The sequence below is a fragment of the Nesoenas mayeri genome, assembly GCF_963082525.1.
Source record: "Nesoenas mayeri genome assembly, chromosome: 3".
In the NCBI taxonomy this organism is placed as follows: domain Eukaryota; kingdom Metazoa; phylum Chordata; class Aves; order Columbiformes; family Columbidae; genus Nesoenas; species Nesoenas mayeri.
This window is the reverse complement of record NC_137544.1, coordinates 112959839-112983180: the sequence shown is the minus strand read 5'-3', so window position 1 is coordinate 112983180 and position 23342 is coordinate 112959839. Positions and strand designations below refer to the sequence as shown.

The 23342-nt window shown below is 47.5% G+C and overlaps 1 protein-coding gene across 2 annotated transcripts in view; it reads right to left on the bottom strand.

Moving 5' to 3' along the window:
* Nucleotides 1–22256, bottom strand: part of MEIS1 (Meis homeobox 1) — a gene marked incomplete at its 3' end in the record, with an annotated part of 108238 nt that extends 85982 nt beyond the window's left edge. The window contains exons 1-6 of one of the 2 annotated variants that reach the window (XM_080343090.1): nucleotides 20990–22256; nucleotides 19399–19625; nucleotides 17684–17825; nucleotides 17113–17163; nucleotides 16206–16256; nucleotides 14676–14822 (exon numbers count right to left, since the gene is read on the bottom strand). In XM_080343090.1, coding sequence (XP_080199216.1) covers nucleotides 14676–14822; nucleotides 16206–16256; nucleotides 17113–17163; nucleotides 17684–17825; nucleotides 19399–19625; nucleotides 20990–21292 — 921 coding nt within the window. In that variant the 5' untranslated portion in view covers nucleotides 21293–22256. Of the gene's footprint in view, nucleotides 1–14675; nucleotides 14823–16205; nucleotides 16257–17112; nucleotides 17164–17683; nucleotides 17826–19398; nucleotides 20536–20989 lie in introns of those variants that run through there. The other variant, XM_080343091.1, reaches the window with a different exon arrangement.
* Nucleotides 22257–23342: the final 1086 nt, after the last annotated feature.

The following is a 23342-nucleotide window of genomic DNA, read 5'->3' as shown; positions in this document are numbered from 1 at the left end:
CAAGTTAACACTAACACGCAGTGGGGGAAACCACTGCCTTCTGCTTATATTATAGAATAAAATGGATTTTTTTTATCACCAAGCATGTGAAAGGGAAAAAAAATCCAACACAAAATAAGAGGTCCTGGCCAAGGAACAAAAGGCTTGACCATAAGTACATAAATAAAAGAAATCGCTTTCTATTACAGGTGATAAAAATTGTACTCAGCATCTTTTGATATATATCTTCTCAAAAGTTTTGTGAGCACAGCCCTCTTGTGGGCTCATTTGTGTTTGTGTAACAACTGGAGATGGGGAACGGCTAATTCCTTTAGCTGTTGGACAAACCTCCGCTCCTCCAGGCTACGAGAGAACTGGCTGCAGGTATAATCATTCATCCCTTCGCCCTGAAGGAACTGAGCTGCTGCCAGTAATTTGTCAACATAATTTGGGCTTATTGTTTTCCTTCTGAAGTTTTATCCTATTTTCTTTTCCTAAATTAAATACTTATTCATTAGGAATAAAAAAGTCATGCATTATGTTTGAAAAGTTCTTCTGATTTTTCTTAACTCCTCCCTTCCAAAAACCTTCCCCCAATCCTTTTGAGGGTACGGATGCATCATGTTAAGAAATACTTGTGCTCACGACAGGCAGGAACTTTGAAGCAATGAGGGGGCTGCTTCATAACATCATCGCATCCACCTCCTACAAACCCATCTATTTCACAAGGATTTACTTCTTGCATATTTCATCCTCGCGGTCATTGGCTATGCTGATGTCCTCAACTTCACTTGGGCAAAACATTCAATACAGCTGTTCAATACCTTAAGTGCATAATACACAGTTCCAATGCTGAAGCTAGAGCTACATGATAGACAGACATGGTCTTTGCAGTCCAGAAGCCTTACCCTGCTTCACTTCTAGAGAGGATGCCTAGTAACAATCCTCAGGTAGCCTGCTCCTCAGCCAGCATAAAAGACAGTTTTTGAATTCTCTCTTAATTGGCAAGAAAACCTTGGAAACCATAAATTGGTAATCAGGATTAAAAATATACTTGGATAATGTTAAAAATATGCCATGTATTTCCTACATTACACACACACAGTTTATTCCAATCTCTGTCATGCGTGGACTTTCAGGGACCCTGAAATTCAGTCACAACTACCATGATTTTTGGAGAGGACCCACTCACAGCTTTGCCATCCGAACATCTCGTGGGGCTAACCAAGGCTGCCAGCCAGCAACCCCACCTTCCAGCCCACCCAAGCCCATTGGGGACATCGCACACAACACAGCCAAAACCGAGTGGGTCAGAACAAATGATACACGCAGGAACCTCAAAATGCTGCAAAACAGATGCTTTTTAGTGCCAATAACTCTTCCATAATCTGCTTCATGCAACCTTGATTCAGAGGCAAACGATTTTTAACAGAACAACAACAAAAGGCAGAAACAGCAGGTTCGGATGGAAAAGAGTTGCCCCAAGTCGAGAGAAATAAGGTCGTTGGAATGACAGACAGGCGATAACTCCGCCTGCAACTAAGCAGCACAGCAAGGGCGACTCTTGCACAGATGGAAACCTTTGCAGCGTTAGAGGCGGCAGGGCCCATCAAACTAAAAAGTAGAAGAAATTCTGCGTAGAAGTCTTAGCTCTGACCTGGATTTCCTTCCTAGCCCCAGAAAAGTTGGCAAGCTTTCTATCTTTAGTTTCCCCTTATTTCAAATGAGGATAAGACTCTTTGACTCTTCACAGCCTCATAGGAAAAATAAGACGTAAGCTGTCTTTATGCGTGCAACACGGGACTGTTTCTGAGACAAATAGATAAAAGGAAATGAGAGCGGGTATCAATGCAAATACCATAGAGGCTAGAAAACTGGAAATAAACAGGACTTTAGCCAGTGATTTTCACAAGGCCAGGATTTCACCTGAAGGGATGAGAGGCCCAAGCAACATTGCACAGCGCAAAGATCAAACCAACATCCACCAAACAAGGCGAGCTCTCTCCATTAGGCCTGCTATTGCGATTCACTGATGAACCTACCCAGGTTCAGAGAAGGAGCTAACACCTTAGTGCAGCACAACACCGTTTGTGTACCCACACAGGTATCTCTAACACAGCAGAGCTTTCTGATCCCCCCTAGACCCTCAGAGTATGGAGGACAAGCAGGTATGGAGAGGAGAGGGGCCTGAAAGCCCCAAACAGGCTGAACGGAAAAGAAAACACGAGTGCAAAACGACAGGTTGATAGCGCTTTCCAAAGGAAAAAGAATAATTAGAAGCAGCAAGCATAAACCACAAAAAAATAAAGGAGAAAAAAATTGAGATCTTCCGTCTGAGTGGGACATAAAGATTAAAAATGAAGGAGAAAAAACACAGCTCTTCTTCTCCAGGAGGCACCAAAGCCCTGTCAGTTCTGCAGGGGGAAGCCTTCTGAAAAAAACACTTGTGTGCATGCAGGGATGTGCATGTTCACACCAGAGGCACAGTCCCACCACCTTCCACACATGCTGAAATCAAACCTGTTGCACTTGGGGAACCAGCTCCGAAGCCCCTCTCTGGGGGACAGCATGGGCAGCCGGACTTCCCAAGAGCAGGCTCCAGAACAACTCAAAAACACCTCCAGCAATAACAAACCTCTTTTTGAGATTTAGACCTCAGGTTTTCCTTCTTGCACTGGTGGTTGTTGCACGTGGTAGCCGTGATGGACACCCACAAAGCCTGAGCAGCACGGGTCTCAATCACAGCATGCCTTACATTTGATTGACCGTAATCCGTTCCTCATTTTTTAATCTCAGCTCAACATTAAACACCGCTTGCCAGGCCAGGTTAACCGAGCCAGCTGATGGTGATGCAGAGTTTTTGTCTCCCACACAACAAATATTGACTAGTACTTTCTATTTAGAGCAACCTCGCATTGTAAACCTGTCTCCTCCCTTTGATAAGACCCATATCGGTAGATAGCACTAATCCCTGTCCCTTTCTCAACACAAGGAAAAACAGTTTCACAGTCAGGGTAGATAAAATCACTGCTCCACATAGATTTTTGTAAGTCTTATACCATGCAGAAATACACAAAGTTGGCCCCAGACAACACCGCTACCTCCTGAAGGCTGGTGTGTTAGGCTGTGAGGTGTCTTAGTCCTCCTTGGCTCCTACTGAATTTAATAGGACGGGAGTATTTTCCACGTCTTTCTAGACCAGGAAAAAGGCCTTCAGAGACAAATAAGTTTCCTGTTCAATATTTCATGTAATGATTCCTCTGAAGGTGTAAACAGGAAAAACGCCTCGCCACTTAGCCAGGAAAGGAACGTCTACTGTCACTTTTATTGCATTTACGTGTTAAAAGTCATTTAGAAGGGGATTTGCCAGATGCCCAGGTCCGACAGAGATAGTGCAGGCTGTCAGGTGGCTGGCTGAGGTCCCACACCTGACCTGCTGGGAAGATTTGGGGTGAAAGGGAGCCCTCAACCTCTCCCACCCCTCTCCACTACCAGGAGTTCAGCAGGAGTCAGCATTTTGGAGAGATCTGCACTTCACCCTGAACATGTGCGCTCAGGCAAACAGTGAGGTTTTACTTACTTACATCTCTCAGCATTGCCCTTACAGATTTTTAGGGTTAGTATCTTATGGGAAGACAAAGTTAACTCATCGAGGCACCTGCTGCAAATTTTGTCACATGCACTTAAAATACAGGCTCCAACTTCCAGCATCCCATCCGCCCAACTCAGGATTCTTGGGGAAGGAAAGCAGAAGCACAGCCCTCGCTCTGCAACAGCGCGACTTCATTTCAACTCCATCACAAGCAAAAAAGCCGAGCGTATGTCACAACTATCAAATGGTCTTTTTAGCTAACTGACAACAGACGCCATTTGGAGTCAGCATATTTTGATTAGGGTGTATTGTTAGCAGGATTCAAGAGCCCGCTCGCCTCTCAGTGCTGTTCAACACCAAAATTAAATTGTGGTATAATTAGCTCTGCTCCAGCTACACCTTTCCGTCCGAATGGATGCAATACCTGCAAAGGCTGCGCTGGGTATAAAACGTGTTCCTGATTATAAAACATTTGCTTAATCTTGAGGGCGCCGCCTTGTTTTTTAAGGCTCTCTGCAAGTCACGCACTCCGGTATGTGCTGCCCGTTATCTCCAGAAGGCTTAAAACTGGAATCCCCGTGATTCACATTTTCCAGCGCTCATGGCCAAACCCTCCCGCAGATCAATTCCTCCACTTTCTACCATTTCACAACAAGCCAAATCTGCGGCGCAGGCAGAAGCGGCCGAGCGGCCTGGCTGTGCTAGCCACAGGCCACTGAGCCGGTGGCCACAAGACAAGCCAAGCCCAGGCCGCAGGAGTCGGAGGAGGGCGAGCTCCAGGGGTGGCTTGCCAGGCTGAGGTGGCCGTGGCTCCCCGACGTCTCCACCCAGTCATTGAGGGATGGGTTGGAAGCACGGCTGGCTGCCGAAGTCACCCAAAAAAGCTGGGCTGAGAGGTCCCTGCGGCCTCACTGTGCCCCCCTGGGAGGTTTTGGAGAACCCAGAGGGTCTCATAGCAACGTAGGGCTCCCGGCATGGCCCCAGGTGGACCTGTGCCACCACCCCACAAACACTTCCAGTCAACTCCACAGCTCCGCTCCTTCTGCAGAAGTTACTGACAGCATTGCTGCTCACCTCATCCAGCGCTTAAGTTTATCCCCGCCCCCTTTAAATACATTTTTAAAGTGGTAATTACACAGAAGATAGCAGAAGGGGCCAAAAACAAAGCACAAAGCCATTAAAAGCAACTTTCACCATCAGCCTTTTGGTTCAGCATAGCGCTTCTCCGTGACAACAAACAGAAATGCTTTGCTTTCTTTACACTGTTTTCTTTAATTCATATACAGAGTGAAATAAATCACTTTAACATATCACTTCTTATACATCTCCTATACCTTGCTCTCACTATATGACATATAAATTAAGGTATCAACCCTACCTGATGACAAAAGAGAAGTAGAAAATATTAGCTTATGAGCAACTAATGGTCTCACCTCAAAACCTCAGTGATAGACTTGGGAAGAGCATCCATAAGTCCCCTCATGCTGCCAGCAGAATCCAACCATAACCTAACTCTGGCACTAAACCATGTCCCTAAGAACCTCATCTACACGTCTTTCAAACCCCTCCAGGGATGGTGATGCCACCACTTCCCTGGGCAGCCTGTTCCAGTGCTTCACAACTCTTTCTGTGAATAAAATTTTCCTAATATCTAATCTGAGCCTTCCCAGGCACAACTTGAGGCCATTTCCTCTCATCCTGAGCATCCGTGCAAACACCAGCACCTCTTCCCGAGCATCCCTGCAAACAGGGGGCAGCACGGGGAAGCTGCCTGCCACCAACTCACCCGTGTGCTTGGAAGGCTTCTCTCCCCATGACCGTCAGTCTCCCACCGCAGTGACGCCCAGCGGTGTCACCCAGCCGCAGAGCCCCTGTTCATGTCAGGCACTGCCCAAAAAGCCTGAGTGAACACAAGCGGAGAGAGCCAAGTTGTGACTTCCAGCGACCTTGCAGTGACATGGCCGTACCCATTGCTGAAACACAGCCGCGGCCAGGACGTAGCAGAGCTCCTCCCCTGCAACACTGCACGACAGCACGCAAGAGAAGTTTCTTGAATTACAAGCCACAGAGACACTTCCCTCACCCAAAAATCTGGCCAACTCTACCCATGCAAGGTACCTCCATGGTGCAGGGGCTAGTGGAAGAGCTCGGGCCAAGGCCACCGTGGCACAGCACATTCTTGTGCCTGCACCCCGAGAAGCGGAGGGGTCCTGTGCACCAGCTCAAACCTAAAACCAAAGTGCCACCTACTGAGCCTGCAGCATCCATGTCCTCCCGAGGGGGTGTCCAGCAAGGGGCTGGCCATGGCTAATAATTGGCTCACCAGATCAAGCCCAGTCTCGGCAAGCAGTCACTGTCCACGCAAGATCACAGGACTCGGGTTGCTGCCAAGCATCAAATAGCAGATGATAGCCCACCTGAGACCAGGGACATCTCTGCACAGCCCACCACAACACAACGGGACAGGAGAATTTCACATCCAAGGGTACACCACAGCTTGTGCTGACAGAGCCTACCCTGGCTGAGGGCAGGGTACAACGCCGATAGGACAAAACTCCTCGTGTGTCAGCTTTTAGATGTTCTTTTCTACCATTTCTATTTGCACAGACAACTGTCGCCTTGCACCCCTGCAAACAGGACGGACAAAGCCGCGGAGTTTTTAATCCGCTCTTCCCCTCTCCTCCCGAGAGCTACACAGCCTTAAATGGAACTATTTAAAGCCAGTGTTAAAAACACCAGCGATGATCTGACCTTCTCAGTAACAACAAAACCAGACCAAAACCTAAAGACCAAATGAATGAAAAGAAAATTACAAGGTAAAGTTTGCCTTCCCTGAACGTGTGCCAGCTGCAAGACTCTAAGATTACATTGATGCAGCTTTCCAAATTTTAAATACAATAATTTTCTGTATTAAGGGCCCAGTAACGCTAATGGAAGCATAATTAGCCATTGATGCCATGCCCATATGAGAGAAGCTTGAAAAACTTAAATAAACTGTGAATGGCAGGATTAATACCACAGCTTTTCATTTTGTACAGCTGTTTGAATACAGTACACTGCCTGTGATGGCATCAGCTGTTGCTTTACTCTGGGTCCGTATTTCTGAAGTTAAAAAAGGCAGTTCTTTTAAGCAAATTACAATCCACCCCTCTTATTGTTGGCCTGTTTATTTCAGCAAAGGGCGTCTGGATGCATATTTGCTTTACATTAAAAAAAAAAAAGGCAAAAAAAAGAGCGTGCCAAACTGCAAATAAAATTAGCTGGCCAAATTCAAAGCCCGGCGATGCTAACAAGAGCATTTTAATTTACTGCAATGGCCCTTCAGGACGGAGGAGTAAGTAATGCAGTTTTGGAGATCATCTGCACAAGTGGGAATATCATATAGATGCCTGGAGAGTCCTTGAGAAAATAGCTCACCTCGGCTGCGATTGAAGAGGAAAGACAATACTTTGGTGAAATAGAATTCTGTATTTCTAGGAAAGGCTCCAATAGCAAATTGCTTACTAATGCAAGAAGCCTTGTAAATTTTATTATGAATGGAACGGCAACGGCAGGAGTATGACATGGCGCAGCATTTGCACATACGGCTTAGCCAGTAAAAAGTAAATAAATAGGTTACTTATAAGCTTTAGAAGACATCCAAAAATACTTCCGACAAAAACTCGAGCTCAGTGAACTCCAAGCAAAAATATAAACCAGCTTCCAAAACTATCTTGCTGTTATTTTTTTCACTAGGTAAGTTAGTTGTCCTACAACTTAATTTTCAGTCCTTGGTTTTACGGTTGGAAATATCCACTGAAAAGAGTTAATCTACATTTCCTCGCTGTCTTTAAAAACGGGCTTATCAGTGGACGCGGAAGAAATGACCTACGCAGGGAGCACGTCAGGATAGCAAACCACCATTGCAAAATAAAATTCTCAAGTTACCAGGAGGAGGACTGATACCAGGGGGAGCCTAATGCCATGTTCACCTGGGAAACGCGACCCCCAAACCACAGCCCCCCTGGGAGGGGTGCAGGCAGCTCCCCCACCGCCTCACAGCCTGGCCGAGCCATTCTCCGTGCCGTCTCATCCAAATCCAGCCCCACATCACTGTAAAACTTCCCAATTTTCTTCCCAGGCAGCATTAAAAAACAAATATCCCCCTTGAGCTGTGGGAGAAGGAGAGGAGCAGCCCTGGCCGGGGCGATGACAAACACCGGCGCTTAAATGCGGCTACAGAGAGAAAAATGCCTAATGAAAAGCTCACCTAAAGCTCGCGGGGAGCCCGTGCCCGGCCGGCCGAACCTCTCCAGAGCGGCAGGCATGAGGCCGGGAGGACGCTGGGGAAAGACGAATTAACTAAAAGTTAATGTGGATGTTCTCATTCAAAAGAAAAGTGGCCTACTCCAAAGGGGATTAGGCTAAAGTGAACTAAGGCCACTTTACTTCTGAATGAGAGCATCCACACAATAGTGCAATGCACTTTAACTAATGCACTTTAATTTTACACCCAATCAATTTGTCTTACCTCTCCTGAGTGTCCTTGTGTGGACAAACCCAGAGATTCATCGAGTTTTGAGGCCAGCCGGGGACCATTAGATCAACCCATCTCGCTCCCCACGCGTTATGGGCCATCGCTTTTCACAGTTATCTCTTTATTGATCCCCAAAACTCATGGATGACTAACGTATCACCTCCAATGGGGGAAAAAACGTTTCTTCAACGGGGCGCCCGGCCTGGACTTGAAGACACTTGCAAAACAAGAAGCCACTTGGAGAACAAGAAGCCACCATGACTTTCGGCAGCCTGTTGCGCCGCCAGCTAAAGTAAGAACAGACAAATTTGGGCGCAAATCCATTTCTTTCCATTCTGCCTTCCCCATGCCCAGGAAGTTAGCAAGGAAATGGCAGTGTCTCTATTGTAACTTTTAAATATATATATATATATTTTTAAATAGCAAACAGGCCCTTTGCCTTCAAGACAAACTCGGGGTTTTTTTAAATTCACCTCACCAACATTTACATTTTCAACATTTGCCCAGATGTCTACCGATGAATATCAAACCCTCCTTTCCAAAATCCAATAACTCGCAGAAACTACTCACCGCCTGTGCTATCGCCTTTGTGCGCACAACAACCCACGTAAGCCCGAAACCTCCACGTCATTCTTCACCCCTCCAACAAATACACCCGAAAATAAATAAATGAAGCCGCGATGGCAACAAGCAGGGAGGCAACTCAAGGTGTTGAGCCTGCAAAGGCAATGGGGATCCCCTGCACCAGCTAACAGAGACAAGACCCCCGCCACTGCCACAAAGGGGCTGGAGCGTCCCAGGGATCTCACCCAGATTAACAAAAACGTGTCCCAAAGACACCAGCCTGCATGGATTCTGCTCTCACCTACGTTCCAAGGCTGGGTTACATCTCTTTTAATTATTTTTTTCTTCTTTTGAAGGTAATAAAAGGGAAAAGGCAACCACACTAAGCACATGCCAAAGAAAAGCTGAACCAACAGCCGGAGAGCTGCCTGTAAGTCATGTTACAGAATATCAGCGGCGGGTTAGATATGGGGCTGTTAATCGGGGACAGAAATACACTCAAACACGGCAAAACACAAAATATTCACTCTGTTAGACTTACCCTCTCCAAATATTGCTGTGACTGCAGGAATAAAAAAAGAAATATATATATATATATGTATATATAAAACCACTAATTTCCAAATTTGCCGTGTGAGTCAAAGCCTGCTCTGAGCAACTGAGCATCAGGAGAGGGAGGTAGCACACCAAGGACACGAGGTGACATTGCAGTGCACCCCGCTCTCTCCTTCTCCCACACACTCCTCTTTACTTTCTTAAATTTGTTTAGATTACACAAGGTACCTCCTAACTGCACGCTCGTGTGACCAAAAAAACCTCAAACGCAGAAACGCAAAACAACAACAACAAAGAGACCCGCTAATTTGAAGAAGCTGTGCTGGATTTTCACTGCTTTTTAAAGCAGTATTTATCAGCACAACCTATGCTCACTCGTTTTGATCGAGCACGATATAATCTGATTTTTAAGTGCTAACATTGCCCACTCCGGGCTGCAGTAACCCTTCTGTGTGCAGAGCCCATTACTGTTATTGCTGCCTCCGATGGGCAGCCAGGGAGGACTCAAACCCTCAGCCATAAAACCTAAATTTAAGGTAAAACTCATTTTTTCACAACTTCCTTGCAAACCTCCAAGTTGCCCCCAAATAACAATTCGTGCCGCAAAGACATCGCGAACTCCCACTTATGGGAATGCCTTGGGATATGCTTGCAAGTGTTTAGGATGAGTTCCAGCATTACTTGGGGTTTAAACTCAGCTCTGTCAGGTTTGACATTGAAAAGGATGCAAAAAAATAGGAAATTAAAACTGTCTTTGGCAACAAAGATAACCTTGGTCTGAAAAACTTCACTCGGAATTTAGGCCGAGCATGCAACTTAAGGAAGGCTGCAAATACTGTACCCAGCAGTTAGGATGGACACATTTGGGCATTTGAATGATTTAGAACACAAAAACAACAAAATATTCTTGAATTGAAATGAAATAATAAATTAAAGAAAATAGATCCAATATCATGTCTACTTAACAATATATTTACTTACTTAAAGAAACAGAGGAAAATCTTATTTTGCTAATACAATTTCAGCTACAGCATTTTGGATGGTAACAGGTCCGGGACATAAATTAACATGATTTATCATTACATTAAATAGTCCACCACACTTAGGCATGGTAACAGCTCCTAAATATCACAGCAAAAAAAATTACCCTGAAAAAAAGGATTCACTGGCTCAAGGTGGCATAAAGTCAAAGGAAGAAAATTAAACTTTGAGTCTTTTAAACTTTATTTTATTGGTCCTCCTCAGATGTAACACTTTTATTATTAATTCTACCTTGCACCCTCTGCACCACATCTATTATATTGATGCCCGTCCTTCTAATATGGGAGTATATGTACTGAAGGCAGCAATATTCTTAGCTCCCCTCACTTAAAACCATACATGGTTTGAAAATACCTGTGAATTATTTTTGTGTTGGCTGTAAGGTATAGCTAATATATTTGAAAGATCTGGGAGAGTTAATCTAGTCATAACTGGTCAATGTCTTAAACAACCCATCCACCTTCACATATGCTAGATATCGCATTCTAGTTTATGATTCTTTCTTTGTAAGGAACATATTTGAAGTAATTTTTCCATTTAAAAAAAATGCTGTCTACCCGCATTTTGTTAAATAAACTCTGCAACTGCACGCATTGAAAAAAAATCTACTGTAACATAAATAGAAGTGTTGCTTTCTTATATACATATATATATGATATACTATCATCCAAGAACGGCCATCTAAAACGCCACAGTTGCAAACATTTAAGACTGTAACAAAAAATGACTGAGACTCTAGTATCAGTTTACTATCCTCCAACAATTTCCCTGACAGTGGAGTCAAATAATGTTGAATTATGGACCTTCTTACAGGAAGTCTTATTTCATGTTCATTTTTTGATCATTTCCCTCCTAGTCCCTATAGGAATTCGGCTCTTTGCCGATTTGCCTTTAAAAGTTTCTGAACACGTAATTAGCTTGTGCATTATTAAATGATAATTTTTGTCAAGTAACACCAGTGTGGATTTGCTCAACAAGTTTATTTTCCATAAGAAAATATTGGCTTGTCCCTATAAAATCTATCTTACGCTGCTAATGCACTTCATTTGAATGCGACGGGTACTTCATACAGTGTTTTTCCTCAATTACTTTCTGTAGAGACAATCTTGTAGGGGAATATTATGGTTTGGACTAGAGCACCTGAGTGCCAAGGTGATGCGGCTTCAAGAAAACAGACTCACAGTAATACTTTAGAATTACTCAAGAAACTGAATTTCTGCTAACTGACTACAGTCTTAGGGGCTTTTTTTACCTAATTGGAGGGAGTTTTCCCAGTCACAACACGCCACAGCTGTGTTTTAAATCTTTCCGGGCTCCGACAAACATTTGAAAATTTAAACACGTAAATGTTTGAAAAGCTAATGATTAAAAAAGGTTTATTTTGAAACTTTTGAGGATGGGTGCAATCCTTCAGCTTAGGATTTTTTGAAAGTTCCGGGGCCTGGTTGATCTCGAGTTCAATTATCCCCAACAAAAACCCCAAACTCCCGCCTTGTACTTTCTGGGGCCGTAATGGTAAACAAGAACTCTGCAGGTCCCCCCTGGCAGGCAGCGGGGTCACGCCCGTGGGAGAAGGATGCTATTTTAGTGACCTATTGCCACTGAGCTAGTTAAATCACTGAACAATGGTTAGTGTTATGGGGCTTTACTTTGCAAAATCTAGCATTAGTGTCATTGCTTTCCATTAACCGGGGGGGACTTAAAGGCACTGGCATTGAGGGGCCTATAAGGAAAGGATAAATAAGGGGAAACCAATAAATTAAAAAACACCCACCCTGTTAACTGTAACCTTTACTGCCACAATATAAGAAAATGTAATTAAATCCGTAATAAAAGCTTTTTACATACTTACTCTTTTACTACTCTCAAAAGCACAACCGTGGCCAGGCGGAGGGGCAGCCCGGACCCGCACCCGGGATCCAGCCCCTCTCTCCCGCCGCCCGGCCCTGCGCACCCGCGCTGCCATAGACGCGCACCGCGCAGGGACATCCTAATTAGCCGCCCCGGCGACAACCACTCAACACCTTATTATTTAACCATTAAGGCCCAGATACTGCCGGCCTCGCCGGGGCCGGACTTGGTACCGGAGTTTACCGGGGGCGCGGGGTGGCCACGCATCCCCTCGGTAAAACCCATTTCCTCCCCGGGCGCAACCTCCGCGGTCCCCCTTGTGCCGCCCGCCCGCCCTCCGCGGGTTTTATCCGCCGCCTCGTCGGCCAGAGGAAGCGGGGGGAAAAGCGCATTTTTCCGCCTTTTTCCTTCGACGGGGAAAGCAAAGCCCCGCTGGCCGCGCAGCTCCGCGGATGCGGAGTGGTGGCAGCGGCGGGGCCGCGCGTCCCCCTGCCCGGCGAAGAGCTCGGGCTCCCCGGGGAGGCCGCCCGGCCCCGCGGCTGGCGCAGCGGCCGCGCAAGCCGGAGGTGCCGGGGCTGAGCCCCGCGGCGCTGCGCGGCCGCCCCGCGCACCGGGAGAGGGGCCGGCGCCCGGCGCGCAACGTCCGCGCTCCTGGCGAAAAGGGGGTGGGGGATACGGACACCACATGACACCCCCCTCTCCCGACAACCCCAAAACTAAAGCTTCATTTCTTTAGCTTTCACTTTAATAAAATAATGATTCGTTGGGAAAATGGGGTATAAATCTTCATTTTGGAGGCAATTAAAGTGTTGATTTCATTCGTGCCCCTGAGCGATTCTTGTAATTTGCTCAAATAGCTTTATGTACCCAGCACTCCAGAGCTTTTAGAAACCCATTTTCTAGTTAGACTTGTTGGATTACAATTTTTATTCAACAGCAGCGAGCCGAGCTTCCCTCAGCTCGACCCTCGCTGTAGGGCTCCCGTCGCTTTAAAGCACCGCGTCGGGCGGGAGCATCTTCCCCGGCCCCGGGAGCATCTTCCCCGGCCCGCTTCGCCGGGCACCTCCCTGCCGCACCGCCCTCCGCCCGCCCCGCGAAGCTTTTCCCCTTCGTAGCAAAATTAGGGGAAAAATAAATAAATAAAGGCAAACCACATATGGGCACATAAACCCCCGTTTAAAAAAGTTCATGCCTTCCTTCAAGCCTGCCTCCCCCTGCCACGGCACGATCAGCGGCCCGATAGCCTTTGGCACATGGGAGAAAATATTTAAGATACTGCCCACGCTGCAATGCAAGGCACCTTGATGTCGGTAATCTATAAAATAACTCCTGGCTGACAGTGCTGGTGATAATGGCAAAGCGGCTGAGGAAACTCCTGTCTGCTTGACTGCGCCTTGCTTGAACAAAAGGAAACCTCCAGAGTCGGGAGCTGATTACTCCTAAGACTGTATTTACGAAGCTGATCATAAAGAAACAACTTGAGCTTTTTAGTCGGGATTTTTTTTGTCTAGGGTCCCCTCTCTCACAGCCAAAGCACTGCTACCCCTCGGTTGAGAGAAAGAAAACCCGCCGATTTACCCAAGTCGTAAAAAAAAAGCCAAATCTCGGCCAGTTCCATCATCTAGGAGCTTAATTTAGCTCTGAGCACCTCCTGAATTAGCCCCAAACGCTCCCATTAAAAGGCAAGAATCCCAGTCTCAGCCCAGCGCAGGGGACAGAGGCAGGAGAAGGGAAAGGCGGTTTTTCCCAAACCATCCAGCTTTCCCAAACCATCCATCCAGCTTTTCCAAGCCATCCCTATTTCCCACATCGGCTACAGCCGGCATGAACGTTTTGAACCATCCCAGGCAAAACCTGGACACCGTCAAAGCCAAGGGCTTTTGCTGGCTTGGTTTTGAGGTTTGGATCTAGTTGTTTGTTTATTTTTTAAAGAGGGGGGTTGAAAACTTGCAAGATCAAGGAAAATAATTTAAAACCTGGGTCCAGCTTTATTTTCTCCCCCCCCCTCCCCTTTTTTTTTTTTTTTCTATTAAGTAAAATAAAATGGGCGCGTTTGCAGCAGGCAGGCGTGCACAAAGCAATGTTCACTGAAGTCTAAAAGCGTTCGGCCAAGGAAAACTGACAAGACGGACTAATGAACCGTAGAGACGGGAAGAAAATAGCCAGTATTTGCTAGATTTCAAACTCTCTCTGTCTTACCCGGACCACCTATCTCGGATTTTATTATTATTTTGGTAAACGGCTCCATCCCTTCCTTTCCTAAGCCACCAAGAAGCCAGCGATTCATGGATACCACTTCTATTATTGTAAAGGGTAAATAAAATAAAGACAAAAATTAAAAGCGACAAGGAACAGGTCGAGTTTGCAGGCAATGCTTTTACAAGCTCATCTCGCCAGGTCGAATCCGGGAGCAAGCCTTAATGAAGCAATAATAGCCACATTATTCAAAAATTTTCATTTCGATGGAAATTTATCTAAAAGGGACTTAATCATATGCAAATAATAAAAGGAGGCGTAGTGACCCAGCAAGCGATCTGCATACAAATTTCAGCGTGTGCGGCATTGGCGAGATCATACCTGATCTGTTAGATTTGCTGATCTTGTTATGTCTTCACTGTCCGATTTTGATCCGCCCTCTCTATCGTCTATGACCAAATCGATAGGCATTTTTCCTTTCAAACAGCTAATATACCGGTGGCAGAAATTGTCACATAATTCGTGTACCTACATTATGACAGAAGTTAAAAAAAAAGGGGGGGGGAGGTGGAAAAGAAAAAAAAAAAGGAGGAAAAAGGAAGAAAATATAATCAGGAACATGTAAGTAAAATTGACAAGTGCAACCAGTCTCCCCCCTTCACCTCTGTGACATCAAAAGTCCTAAATAGGGGAAACACACTGCAATTATTCCCCCGAGACCTCTAGACGCATCCAGAATTAGGAATAACTTTCTTTTCTCGCAAAATAGAGATATCCCAGAAAATTGACAGTGACAAGATGATTCACAGGCTACAACATATTCAACACCCGTGTTAAATTCATCTGCTCCCGGAGCTGTGGCCATTAGAGAGGTGACCTGCATGGGTGACATTTAAGGTAAACTATTTAATTTCATCCAGTTATTTCATCATAAACCCTTTCCAAAGGGGTATGAGGACAGAAAAAAGGATTTAAACAACAAAAAAAATCCCAATGAACTGGGCTGAAATACACTCTAGGCATCTGTGTCCTGAAATCCCCAGTTGCCCTGATAGACTCGTACCTGAGCCGCCTCTATTAATGGGCAGATTTTAACACATTTTGGGTAGAGCAAGAACAACCTGCCAGTTATGGTTAGATAAAGTGGCTGAGGCTCCCGAGAAACTTTTCAACTATTTAAAAACCTCTCAAAATGTTTATTTTTAGGAGAAAGGGAATTCTCTTCTAGGCTAGCTATCAATGACACGTAAAAAATCCTCAGGAAACCAGAGCACACTTCCAATTTAACGTGAGCTCAGATGACACCACCTTCTTAGAAATTAGCATTCTCCCTCCTAAGATTTCTAAAATAGCCAGCAAAAAAACAACCCTGCATTTAGGCTGCAATCTCTTTCTTCTGCTCAGAGGTGTACAATATTCCCAGGAACAAGAGACAGACACAACTATCAACTCTGCTTTGTCTCTGCAAAATGTTACAGGACAATCCATGCCCTGAGCCTGACCTGCAGATGGCTCTTAAAAAAAAAAATACATTCCCCATCCTAACTAACTGCAACCAGGGGCTCTTCCCCACCACCACCATGAAAAAATAAAATATATATTTTTAATAAAAATCACGATTTCTGGGGCTTGGCTGAGTCACCCATTTCAAGTCTCATCTGCGGCACCACAGAACTGCAAGTATTTATACAAAGCCAGCAAAGTATTACAATGAACACAAGGCCTGTGCGTTTGAGAGCCCAGTTTTAAAGGCTGAAATTGTAATTAAACTGCGAAGAGAAATGGACGCCAAGATTGGTCTTGACACTAATTACCAGAAAGAAAGACATTTATGCAAATTTACCAGAAGCCTGAACTTCAGCAGTACTGAAACAGAGGAAGAAGAAAGAGAGAGAGAGAGACAAAAATTACCTTCTCTAATTCCAACAGATGAAACCTTAATACTTGTATGGCTTGAATCATCTGCAAAGATACAAACAACATGAGTATTTATCGGATTCCTGGATTTGAGGATATTTCCCACAGCCGCCCCTGCCGCACTTTGTAGCTTGACTTTTCTCTAGTAGTAAATAAGAAGTTGTTTTGATTTATGGCAATAACACTAAAACTTAATAGCGGTGGCTTTGTGCGCTGTTTAACGAGAAGCGATCTAGAGTTAACCACCCCCCCCCCAAAAAAAAAATCCCTCTTGCAACGAAGCAACTAAATTATACGGATCATAAACATTTCTTTAAAAAAACCCAACCTCTAAACACCATTACTGGCTGCTCGCTTTGCGAAAGCAGGAGCAAGACTCCTAGTGGGAAGGCAAAATATTTGTTTATCCTTAAGGAAAAAATTTAAAAAGGAAAAAAAAAAAGGAGAAGAAAGTAAAGACCTCATTTTCGGTGAGTTAGCGAACGGTGTATCTCCAGCCACTGCGATCCTCTGTGTTTCTCATCGAGCTGCTTAAAGGGTGCATGGAGAGGCTACTACAGCGTGGATAAATCCACACTCCTCTTGGGCGAGCTCGCTCGCCACCGAGCCCGCAAGCTCCCATTTGGATGGGGCTTTCTTTATGTACATCCTTATGGGATTTTTTTTTACTTCCATGCAATTACCACACCATATTTACTTGGAATTATAAACATCACCATCATAATAATAATTAAAAAAACCCAAAAATCTGTATGAGAAATTTTCAATTTAGCACCATCAAACCACTTCTCCAGAAGATATAGAAGGGTTTTTTTAAGAAAAAAAAAAAAAATTAAATGGGAAGGGAAGGGAGGGTGGCAGGGTGGGGGTGGGGAGAGGAATAAGTGTTGTTAACTCTTACCAAGTTATCCAGTTCAGGATTAGAGGAAAAGAGGGGTTTCTCTGCTCGGATCTAAATATAAGAAAGGGGAGGAAAGGGGGGGAAAAATAATAATAAAAAAGATTTGAAATATGGAAGCAGAAAAAGCAGACGTTATTATTTCTTGCTTCATTACACTGTCGGGTCCATTATGTAACCTTTCGTGCAAAGCCCTGACTGCTGGGTTTAGTACATCAGCCAAACACTTGAACAAGTGAATCAAATACACAGAAAAATACCTACGGAGCTCCCCGGGCAGAGCCCGGCCCGGCTCCCGGGGCCGCGCAGCGAAACTCCCGGCCGGGCACAGACCGCTCCGATCCATTCCTTTCTTTTTAGGGGCCGATAAATGTCGAGATTTCCCGATTATTTTGTTTTGGTTGAGTGTTTTGGGTTCTTTTTTTTTTTTTTTCTCTTTCTCTTGCAGTAAGAGAGGGGGGAGGGGGAAACGCGCATCTTTATCTCAACAGAGACTTGTTTTTCTCGTTACGATTTTTTTTTTCCTTTCTTTTTTTTTTCTTTTCTTTTACTGTTTCAACCCGGTTTTGCTGACCTGTTTGGCGAACACTGCTATGTCTTCATTGAAAGACTCAGAGGAGCAAACATCGCCTCCCGCTACCCCGGGCTCCCTGGGTGTGCATGTAGCTAGTTCACATTTCTCAAAAATCAGTGCTAAAAGAGGGAACAGGGGGTGTCTGAAAGAAAATACAATAGTCACACACACACAGGGGGGAGGGGGGAAATAATATATATATATGTAACGAAACAAAACCCCAAACACAACAGTCGTTAGTCCCGCAGCAGCATGCGTGGGGAGCGGGGCACCCACCGCGCTGGGCTCTGGCTCCCCCGCCGCCTCCCGGCCCCTTCCCGCCGCCGGCAGCCCCGCATCGCCCCGGCCTTGCGGCGTGATCTGGGCGCCAGATATTGTTAATAACAACCTTAGGACAGGCTAAGAATAAAACCCAAGCCGGTTCCAGCAGCCATTTTGAATTAACTTTCCTTGTCTTGAGGAAAAAAAAAAAAAAAGCAATAATGATAAAAAATTAAAATCTCTGGACGATGCCTTTCGCGCTTTTAATTCCCTTTTTCTGCTGGAGGACTTGCGAAGGAAAAAAAAAAACCCACAACAACAAAACACACACATACAAAAAAGGAACAATCCCCATCCAAATTAAAAAATAAAAAGCCCCCAAACCCACCGGCTCCCCAAACAAGCCGACCCAGCGGCCGGCGCTGCCCAGCCGGGCTGCCCCTCCGGCCCCCCGGAGCTCCGCAGCCCCGACCCGCGGGGGGAACCAGGTGCTTTTGGGCTCTCCCGGCTTTAAAAGCCTCCCTGGGAGAAAGGCTGCGTGTGCATCTGGCTCCCTCGGCCGTTTAATAATTTAAATAAATAAATAAGCGTGGGCACACACACATAATACGTATATTTATAACAGAGAGTTAAATTTTCATACCTTTTTTTTAAAAAAAGGGGGGGGAGGGTACCGTGCACTGCTGAGTTTTAACCAACTCTACAGATTTCTGAGAAACCGATAAAGAAACGTGATTTTTTAAAATTCTTTTTTTTTTTCCCTCTCCCTTCTCACTGTTTGGGAAGCGATTTTAAAAGGCTCTTGAACTTCCCTTCAAACTCAAGACGGGCAGATTCATTTTAAAAGCATCTGCCGCCAAACATATCCCATCAGCTCCCATCGCAACGGCCTAGAAACTGCTTTGCAAGTTGCTTCATTGAGAAGCATTCAGTGCTGTCGGATAAAAAGTTTTTAAAAAATTAGAATTAAAAAGAAAATAAAAAGGAAGAGAGTCGTGAGAAGCAGCTCTCGAGTTTTCTCCTTCATAGCACAAGGAGAGACAAACAAGGCAGAAAGTTGGGCGAAGCGCTCCAACTCTTTCCTGCTCCCAAACTGCGTGCAGAGATTTACCAGCCGGCGCAGGTTGCGCCCTGGGAATATTTATTTTTCCTCCTCTTCCTCCTCCTTCTCCCCATGGTGATGCCTGCCGCCCCTCCAGCAAGCTCCGGCTCCCATTTTCCAGAGCCCCCGCCGCGCCAGGTGTACCCCAACCCTCTCTCTCCCCCCTTTAAAAAATAATAACGACAGTAAAAAATTAAGAACACGACCCTTTTCCGCGCAGCGCTCCCCAACCCCTCTTCCCCATTTCGCACAAGGGACAGCCTGGCCCGCAACACCCGCACGCCCACATCACCTTCCGCGCTCCATCCCGCGAAGGTTGAGCGGGCGCGGAGCCTTTTACGCGGCAACCTACCCGTAGATGGCATCTTTATCTCTCTTGAGGGCGTCGTTGACGGAGGCGCCCATGGCGGGGGCCATGGCGTTGGCGTGGGCGGCGTGGGGGTACTGGTGCGAGTGGAGCGGCGGCCCGTGGTTGAGGTGGTGGACGGGCTGCATGGGGCGGGCGCCGTGAGGGTCCCCGTACATGGTGGTGGGGATGCCCACCCCCTCCATGCCGCCGTAGTGGGGCAGCTCGTCGTACTGCGGGGCAGAGAGAAAGCAGAGAGGCGTCGGGGGGGTTGGGGGGTGAGGAGGGAGGGAGCGGCGTCCCCAGCAGCACCCCGGCTCCCGTGTGTCCCCTCCCGCCGCCCGCCCGCCCCCGGGGAGAAGCCGCTTGCCCCGCCGGGCTCCGCGCAGCCGGTTCTATCACCCCCGCAACCCTCGCTCCGTGCGGCCGCTGAGCAGCCGGCGGCCCCGAGTCGGGGAGCAGCGGGGTTGGGGTTGTTGGGGTTGCTCCGGCCCCGGCTGCCCGCACGACCCGAAATCCTTCGAGTCCGAGGCGGAGAAGTAATAATAACAATTTAAAAAAACACACACACACATACACACATATAAAGGAAAATAAAATATATATAAAAAAAATCTTCATCCCAAACCTCCACAAACCTTCCTATGACTAGAAGCGCTTCACGAAGCCCAAGTCTCTCTCCGCTAAAGTTTTCCCGCTGATAAGAAGTCAGGTAACTAACCCAGCGAGGATGCAAAAAGTTCAGCAGCGAAAAAAAAAGATATAGAAAGCGCGATTTTGGGGGTTTCCAGCAATTGCAAGCAAATGCACTTTTAAAGCCGAAAGGCTGGAAACGTTTGCCCGGGCTCTCGGGATTTTGGGAATGCCTTTTGAAAAAAAAAAAAAAAAAAAAAAGGTTTTCTTTGTTAAAGATTAAGGAGCAAAAGCTAACGCTGTTCCCAGGCAGCGGGGGAAACGGCCACTTCTCATCTATTAAAAGCGAAGGTGTGAATAAACACTTTTAAAGATCCCTGACACTTGCTTGGAGCGAAAGAGTAAAAGGCAAGTTGTCAGCAGAGGAACTTTCTTTCCCAAGCAGCACTCGGAGGGGCGGCAGGCAAATTAGGCAAGAAAACTTATTTCCAGGGCTCTTCCCCTTCCCCAAATTCCTGCTCGCCCGACTCCGGCAGATATTTTATTTCCTTTCCACAGAACTTCAATCTAGGAGGTAGTTGGAAGAAAAAAAGGATATCGCATCCAAAATAGAAACAACAATACACATGGCAGTGCATACTGCTAACCTCTAATTCAAATTAAAGGGGCTTTATTTTAAAAATGAGCTTTTTTTTTCTTCCCTCCCCCCCAATATTGCACTGCACCTTTTGTGACTGAATATTAAAAAAGGGGGGGAGGGAAAGGAGAAGGAAAAAAAGTTATGCTTACTCCCAGCTAGAAGTTATCCTCCGAAAGTGAGGCGGTATATCATCACTAACACAGCAAAACGCTCAGAGACATGCACACATTCAAATATTTCAAGCACTGGTGACTTTAAAAAAGACATTGGTAGGACTAGAGCTACAAAACCAACAAATACAGCGGCTCGGACATATTCACTTACATGCCTGCATGTCATTAATGTATAGAAAGCTTGCCTTTTCTGTGAGAGATCCGGGATGGGGAGTAAAAGAATCAAGAAAATATCAATATATACAGATTTAAGCCTACAAGCACAACTGACAAACCCTCCCGCTCCAGGACACCGCTTTGTGCCCCTGCTCCAAAGAGTAGGGGGAAGAAAAAAAAAGAAAAAGGAAAAAAAAAGAAAGAAAGAAACTTTTTTGCAGGGTCTCTGTAAGCCACGTTTCAATATTATTTCACATTTGAAATCCATTTTTTTTTTAATACGTACCCTTTGCGCCATCGGCCTGCTTGCTCCCTTTCTACTTCAACTTCTAATATATCCTCTTTAAGGCCAGTGTGAAAAGAAAGAAACGCGAAGTTTCCCCCCCCTTGCCCCCCCAAAAAATGCAAAAATCCCTTAGCGTCGCCAGCAATGAAAGCAATCGAGTAAAATCTTCGGCTTGCTGGATCTCAGCGAAGCGATACGGTAACTCAGCATTAAAAAAAGGGAGGAAAAAAAAATAAAAGGAAAAAAAAAAATTGAACTCTCCCTCCTTCCTTCCTTCTTTTTTTCTTTCTTTCCTCTCTCCCTGTCTCTCTCTTACTCTCCCCCTCTGGTTTCCAAGACAGCAGCGGGGCGAAAGCAAATATCCTTTCCCCAAATCAGGTTTTTTTTCTTTTTCTTTTTCTTTTTTTTTTTTTTTTAAAGTGCCCCTCAAACCCAACTACCAAGTCTCATGGCTTTTTGCCACTCCGGCTGTCAATCACAGGCGAGGTTGTCAAGGTGGTGAATGACTGATGATGATCCGCTGCGTGCGCTCCCACCGCGCAGGACACCTCAAATGTTAATTTTCGAGCGCGCTCACCCCCCTCCCAAAAAATAAAAATAAAAAAAAAAAAAAGAAAAAGAAAAAAAAAAGAAAAATTTAAAAAAAAAATTGAGGGAGGAGGAGAAGGAGGAAGAGGAGAGGGAAAAATTAAAAATTAAAAAGGCTCGCTAACGCGCCGGCTCTCCCTTTATTATGGTTATTATGATGATGATGATGATGATGGGGGGTTTTTTCGCTCCTCCTCGGATCGCTCCTAATTCCTCGCCGGCGCCGGCTCGCTCTGCCCCTGCGCGGCCGCCGGGCGAGGCTGGCGGAGCCGGAGGCGGGCCGGGCGCGGACGCGGGTGCCGGGCGGAGCGCCGCGCCGTGCGGGGCGGGCGCGGGGAGGAAGGGCAGCGGGGAGGAGGAGGAGGAGGAGGAAGAGGAGGAGGAAGCGGGGGGGGGGGGGCGCGGCGCTGCCGCCGCGGGCCGCGCGCTGCCGGGCGTCCGCCGCCGCCGCCACCGCCGCGGCGAGCGCAGCGCAGCGCCGGGCTGGAGCAGACTGCGGGAACCCGGAAGTAGTGGTGGCCATAACAGGTCGCGTCTTACACAATGCGCTGGGCGGCAGCAACTCCGACACCGGCGCAGGGGGGGGCGCCGCCGCCCGCCCCCGCGCAGCCGCCCGCGCTCCCGCCCCCGCAGGGAGAGGGCGGTTGGATAGAACGCCCCCTCCCGGCCCTGCCTTCTGCACCCTCCGCTCCGGACGGTGTGTTCACTCGCCCCCCTTCACGGGTGGGTGTGGGGGCGCGACCATCCCCTTTGTCTGGCGGCGCCGCCGCCCCGCTCCGCGCCCGCGCAGCACCCCGGGGCCGCGCCGCCGCCCGCCTCCCCCCGCCCCAACCACGGCGGCTCCCCCCGCGGCCGCCGGCCGAGTGAGCTCACCCGGCCCCCGGCCGCCGCTGCCGCGCCGCCGCCGACCAATCAGCGCCGCGCCGCCCCGCGCCGCGCCCCCATTGGTCCGAGCGGGAAGCGGGGCTCGGACCGGCGCGACGCCGGGGGGTGGGGGGAGCGCCGGGGCGACCCGCGGTACCGGCCCCGCTGCCCCTGGCCGCCCGGCGCGCTCCTTTCGACCCCCCCCGCTCCGAGCTCCGCGGCTACGTTGCGTTGCGCGGCGAGCGGCCACCCCCTCGGCGCTGCCGGTGCCCCCGTCCAAAAGCACAGCCATCCTTTCCCCGCGGGCCCCGCCGGTCGGGGAACGAAGAGCGCTCCGTGTCCCTTGTACCTGCGGGCTGGGCTGCGTGGAGCTCCGAGCGGGCGCTGGCGGGGAGAGTTGCCCCGGCCCCATCACACAGCCCGGTGCAGCGGTCCCCGAGTGAGCTGCGTGGGGCGGGGGGAGAGTGGCGGAGGGTGGGGGGATACTCTGGTAAAACCCCGTGTCAGGGGGAAGCTGCTCCGCTGCCGAGGGTGGCGGGCAGTGGCTCAGCCCCCGCCGCCACGTCTCAAACTTCAGGGAAACCCGTTTCTATCCCCCCCTCCCACCCCT